The sequence below is a fragment of the Olea europaea genome, unplaced genomic scaffold (assembly GCF_002742605.1).
Source record: "Olea europaea var. sylvestris unplaced genomic scaffold, O_europaea_v1 scaffold810, whole genome shotgun sequence".
NCBI lineage: Eukaryota > Viridiplantae > Streptophyta > Magnoliopsida > Lamiales > Oleaceae > Olea > Olea europaea.
In genome coordinates this window covers 498,787-504,786 of record NW_019266538.1, presented here as the reverse complement: position 1 = coordinate 504,786, position 6,000 = coordinate 498,787, and the positions used below count along the sequence as shown (strand labels likewise).

Here is a 6,000-nt window from a genome sequence, read left to right as displayed (position 1 = left end):
TTAATCAAATTATGAGTAAATTATTGATTATTTTTGTAATTTTGTATTAGTGGGACCTAAATGGTGGGTCCAGTATATCGTTTGTTTCTACTTGGACCCCACTAGAAATGACGTGAGTAAAGAAAGTCAAAAGGAAAACGCGTAGAGCTGGAGAGGAAAATTTTTGGAACCAAAAATTTATAAAACCCAATTTTGTTTATTCAATAATAATTTCAATTTTGTGAACCTAAATTTGTGAAGTAAAATACAGAGTGGGGAATGGTGATTTTTCTTTCAGAAGTTTATATTTGAAAATTACGTGTTGATTACGTATTAAGGAAACAAGCTCATTCTCAAACATGTTCAACCTCTCAAAAAATCTCCTAAATTACTATTCAAATAAGTATTCTTCCTAACAAAGTCATATCATAGTTCATAAATTCTTTGAAGGAGATTACGAATAGATATGGTTCCCTTTCAAGTTCCATCACTTGACAAGAGTAACGACGGAAAATTGGAAGACTATTAAATTGCGAGTTCGAACTAACAAGTCAAAGATGGCTTATAGAAATGCATTTTATAGTAGTATTTTTTCAAATCATTCACAGCGAACTTTGCAACGTATCTTTCGTGTTGAATCATCATTAAATGAAGACATCAACATGTACCTAAAATATGGTTAATTCCCTTGTACTATGAAGTTATGATTTATTGTGTTAATATGTTTTTTTCTAATCAAAACCAGTTATAGTGGTCTGTTTTATTAAAAGTAGAAATAAAAGCATAATATAATTTAGTAGAGGACCAGACGTAACATCCAACCAACAAGTGATAATCAAAAGAAAAAACACTCATAATGTGGGAAATACATGAAAGCCCTGAAATTGGAGCCTTACTAGTTCAATAAATAAAGGCTAGAAACCTGGATATTGCATAAGCAATTATTTGTGCTGAAAACATCACAAACAGACACATTACAAAAGCAATTACTGAACCAGATTTGAATCACTCAGTTGCACTTCCATTCAACTTGAAGTGTGATAGTAATACCCCATCGGTGCCTCTGGTGTTTCGAGTCACAAGAATCTCTTCACTGGTGATTTCTCTGTAGATCGGTGGATTTTCTTCGGTCAGTAACTCCTTTATTGGTCCAAACACTTTATTTTTACTTTTTTCGTGATAGTGCAATCTGAAAAAACTTGCCACTGAGATTCTCGGCCCCACAGTTTTCGCCAATACTCTGTGGTAAACACTTTTGAACTTGGCGTTGGTGACGAGCTGTAGAAACAAAACAACGTAAATTTTCCTAAGTGCAGAGGATGGAAATACATATGAAATAAAACAGAATAAGTCCTTTACTGTCTAGTCGTTTGTTAGCTATATATGCCATCATTTCTAATCTATTTAGGGCCAAGTACTTCTGCTTCTGGTAAACGAGTCGGAAAGCTCTTATAGTCAGACAAAACATTTGGAAAAAATTATCAAAAGAAGTTCAGAAGCAACTTCTTAATCACAAAAACAGTTTCTATCTTTTCAAAAGTCTTTCCAAACGGACCCTTAGTATGACTAGATTTCCCTCTCAAGCATCATCTCTTTCAATTAGTCCGTCTTATGGGCATTTTATCCTATAATAATAGTTCTATATGTGTGCGTGGATAGAGATTGCGATAGAAAATTTAGGTATACTTGCCTCCATAAGGTCTCCAACATTTATGACTAGAGCTCCAGGCAGGTAAGGCACATCGACCCAGTTATTCTTGTGGAGAACTTGAAGACCACCTATTTGGTCTTGTAGAAGTACAGTCAAGAAACCGCTATCCGTATGTTTACTGAGTCCTAATGTCAAATCTGGTTCGGGGCATGCCGGATAATAGTGGCCAATTATGAATAGCCCCTCAGCACACTCCATGTTTCTCAAGTAACTTGGGTCGAGTCCCAATGCTTCCGAGATCAATTCAAACAATGTGAGCCCCAGATTCATTACTTCACCTGAGTATTTCATCATGCTATCCCTGAAAGATACACAAAATTGTATAAGCCAAGCCAAGCCAAGTTAATCGAATCTGAGATGCTGATATAGTAGTAAAATTAGCTACCTGCACACTTCTGGAAATTCCTCAGGTTCAGGAGGATCAGGAGCCATTACAAAGAATATGGTGTCCCTCCAGTTAGCAGAACGTGCTTGGTATAAATCAAAATTACTATTAAAACCAACCTTCTTCTTATTATCCCGCGAATAATACGGCATTTTCACCTCAGTTTCGAGTTCATGAAACCCTTTTATGCCTTTAATTACTTCATCTAGGGTGCTTACTGGGATCTCATGATTGATAATCTGGAAAAATCCCCAGCTTTCACAAGCATCTTTAACTTTATTAACGATTTCTTTACGCTTTGCTGCGTCATTCTTTATGCCTTCGAAATCAATGACTGGAAGATTGTACTGAGGAATATTTCCGGAGACCGGTTTCTCTTCAACTATAGGTTGATCATGGACAAACATGCGTGGAATTTTCGACACCCCTCTTTCGAGGAGTCCCTTTACACCAGCTTTTGACTCCTCAAATGCTTGGATTTCACTTCTTCTGTCAAATTCAGCCATCTTCTCTGCTTGAACTTCAATGGACTCTTTAACTTACACTCGCCCAGATACGGATATATATAGAAGATAAAGCTTTTCTTGAGCGAGCGAAGCACGACCACACATAATTAGACCAACATTGAACTCGTGCTATAGAAGAAAAAGCTTTTCTTGAGCGAGCGAAGCACGACCACACATAATTAGACCAACATTGAACTCGTGCTACGCGAGGTTTTATTTAATATTTGATCTTCAACGGAGTCGATCCTGAGATTTTGAGCGTCTTATATTTTAAAATGATACTCTCTTCAAGTAATTAAAACATATATTTCAATAATATTATTTTATTGCAAAAATATGATATTTAATTTAATTTTTTTATTTTGCCATATATAAACAAGAAAAACATAAATAAAGTTCAAAAGTATCTCTCAAACTTCATCAAAATTCATATATCATCAACAAAGAACCATCCAATCCACTAGCCACTTTGTGTGATTCCATATAAAGCAAACTTTGAAAAAAAATTATATATCAAATGTAAAGCTTGAAACGCAACAAATCATGTAAAAATATTTCCGCTCGCATTTTTAGAAGCAAACTCACTAATTAAACTTTCGTAATCAATATTTTCGAGAAAGTCTTGCTTAATATTTTTTAAGTGTTCAACTTTTCTGGAGGAAAATTATGGCGTGCTTCCTCAATTTTCAGTCCCCCATGTTTAGGCAAAGTGAATTTAGATTTTAACAAATTCTTGCAAAGCAAATTCAAATCAGTAAATCATGGACGAGATTGATGAAAAGATAATAAAGAAAAGATAATAGGTAATTCAGATTTTCACCGAGTGTTTAATGAAAAATATGAATCGTCAATCGTCGCTTAAGGAAAAGAAAGAATTTTTTGGAACCAGATCAAGGATGATCGGAGAAAAAGACGATTTCTCCAAAAAGATTGTTGGTTTCTCTCTTTTTTGCCTCAATTATCTTTGAGGCAATTGGAAAAGACGATTGGTTTCTTTAATTGTTTTCTCCAAAAAGACGATTGGAAAAGGCAGTTGCTCAATTTTTCTTTTTTCTCCCAGTTCTTTGGGCGACTTGATCTCTTTTCGACTTTTTCCTCATATTATTTAAGGTAGGAATACTATTTAAGAATATTATATTCAAGGAAATTATAATTAGTTAGTCACATTATTCTTGATTTTAATATCTTATGCATAATAATAAAAATTTTATATTTCAAATATTTAATTATAAATAAATATACAACTATAATAAAACTTTTTATTTTTGTGCCCTTACAATTTTGAGATCCTGTGCGGTCGATCAACTAGCGCACCCTCAAAGCCACCTTTGATCTTCAATATTATAAAATCGTTGAATCTATTACATTTTTCTGGAATTTTCTCTCTTCAAATCTAGGAGAGAAGATAGGATGTTGGTGGATATTAGTAAATAGAGTATGATAATTTTCGTTTTGTCTTGTCACAACATATATAGTTGAGAACATAGAGTCGTGATCAAAATGCCAAATTTGTTTGTATAAATTGGAAAATGACATTGAAGGTACAAAAATGAAAAAAATTACTTGATGTTACCTCAAAGTATATTGGGACAATGTAGGCCGAGCTTGAAATAGTTCCAATTTTATGGTAAAAAAATAAGTAAATGTAAAAAAACTATACAATTTTGAGCATAGTTGTGGTTACATTGAAGGATGTTAAATGGATCGAGTCGCTCAGCTTTGAATTTTTTTGATCAAATGAATTGAGTAACAGAATAATAATAGATGTGATCCGTATATTTGAATGAATAATGGTAGTTTTTCAAAGGTATGGGTCACAAATTGTCCAATGAAGGACGAATTTGCAAATGAAATGAAAGGCTAGAAATGTTTGCTGCTATTTATCCAAAAAGTAGTATTTAGTCATGGTTTTCTTCGAATGAATTCATCATTGATCTTGTTTCCTTTGAATGCACTCCCCATTTGAATTTTGATGTACCAAGAAAGAGAAGCTGTCCATTGTTAGGGCTGCACATTTTTTCTCAACTAGTCAAAAAGTTTGAGAAATGTTCTTAATTAATTTTATTGGCACCATTCATCTCCAGCCTTTCAATTAATTAGCATGGTTCATCATTTAAGTCCACTTTGACTTTTAAGTTGCATAAAAGGTCAAGTTTACCCTCCATATAGAAAATGAAAGAGAGCAGAAAAAAGGGTAAAGGAATAATTGCAATGGGAGTTCCCAGACCTTTTTAAAAGGTCCAAATTAAATAACTCACAAAAAATAAAATTAAAATTAAAAACAGTTAACCAAAAAAGAAGAAAAATACTTGTCTTCCCCAACAAACACTCACCACCCACAGCGAACCACCACTCAATAAGCAACAGTCACATCACTACCACCCGTGGATACCGTATAAAGGTGCACATACAGGAAGTCTTTAACATATTTCAAATAGTTTTTGACAGCTGCCAATCACAAGAAGACAAGTGTCCCTTTGTTAACATATTTCCAATACGTATAGTTAATTTCGTCTATATCACACCACTTTTTTCCCTGCTCCAAATTGTGTGTTGTTGGAACCACCACCATCACCTTTAATAGTTGAAATCTTCATAAAATGTTAGTATAATTAAGAACGAACCGCTTGTAACTATTTTGTTCTAGGCCCAATTTTTGGCTAGATTTATTATCAATAATCAAAGTTGAACGGGCATTGCACGTTATTTTAAAATACTTTATAAATGATGTAAAAGTAATATCTGATATCAATTCGTTAGAGCATTTGATGAGTCTACGAATTAAAAAAAAATTAGTATTGAAATTTAAGAGAATAAAATTGTATTCAAATTGTACTCTCAAAATTAAATTTTATGATTCAAAATTTTTTTTTATAATGATGAAATACTACAAATGAACAATCTTTTTATATTACATTTGATACATAAAATTTAATTGCTAATACATAAATTTAAATACCCATTGAAATTTTAGATACATGAATATATGAATAAATTCGTCTATAATAATTATAGATTCATGTAATTCTAGATGTATCAAGTGAAAATTTATTGAATCTAGATTAATGTTAATGTTCATTATTTGAGAATTAATAACACAAATTTCATAAATGACAAAATTTTTATAATATTTATTACATATAGAAAAACGAAAAGTAAGGCATCATTGAAATAATTGAATTTTAAGAGGGTTAAAATCGTCCAAAAAATAATTCTCCCCTAATATGATATTTTAATATATTATATATTATAGATTGGGTCACAATTAACTCTTGGACGTATCAGGTTTTGGATACTAATGCTAATGGTATGAGAAATTGTATAAACCTATATATTCATAGTTCGATTTTAAGGTTTTTTAGACTAGTCATTACTCCTTGCTAGTAGAAGAGAAATTGAAAAAAACTAACCTAATACTC

At 32.3% G+C, this 6,000-nt stretch overlaps 1 protein-coding gene across 1 annotated transcript; it reads right to left on the bottom strand.

Annotated features, from left to right (window-relative positions):
* Nucleotides 1-790: 790 nt before the first annotated feature.
* Nucleotides 791-2,629, bottom strand: LOC111391638 (deacetoxyvindoline 4-hydroxylase-like). The gene is made up of 3 exons (XM_023016892.1): nucleotides 2,076-2,629; nucleotides 1,670-1,991; nucleotides 791-1,257 (listed from the first exon to the last, which is right to left on the bottom strand). Exons 1-3 carry the CDS (start codon nucleotides 2,579-2,581, stop codon nucleotides 985-987), a joined length of 1,101 nt encoding a protein of 366 aa, XP_022872660.1. The 5' UTR covers nucleotides 2,582-2,629; the 3' UTR covers nucleotides 791-984.
* Nucleotides 2,630-6,000: the final 3,371 nt, after the last annotated feature.

Excerpts from the sequence above, each read along its gene's own strand:
- LOC111391638 (XM_023016892.1), bottom strand. The coding sequence starts at position 2,581 with ATGGCTGAATTTGACAGAAGAAGTGAAATCCAAGCATTTGAGGAGTCA. Across the intron at positions 1,992-2,075 it reads GAATTTCCAGAAGTGTGCAG|GGATAGCATGATGAAATACT; the intron begins GTAGCTAATTTT and ends TGTATCTTTCAG. Across the intron at positions 1,258-1,669 it reads ATGTTGGAGACCTTATGGAG|CTCGTCACCAACGCCAAGTT; the intron begins GCAAGTATACCT and ends TTGTTTCTACAG.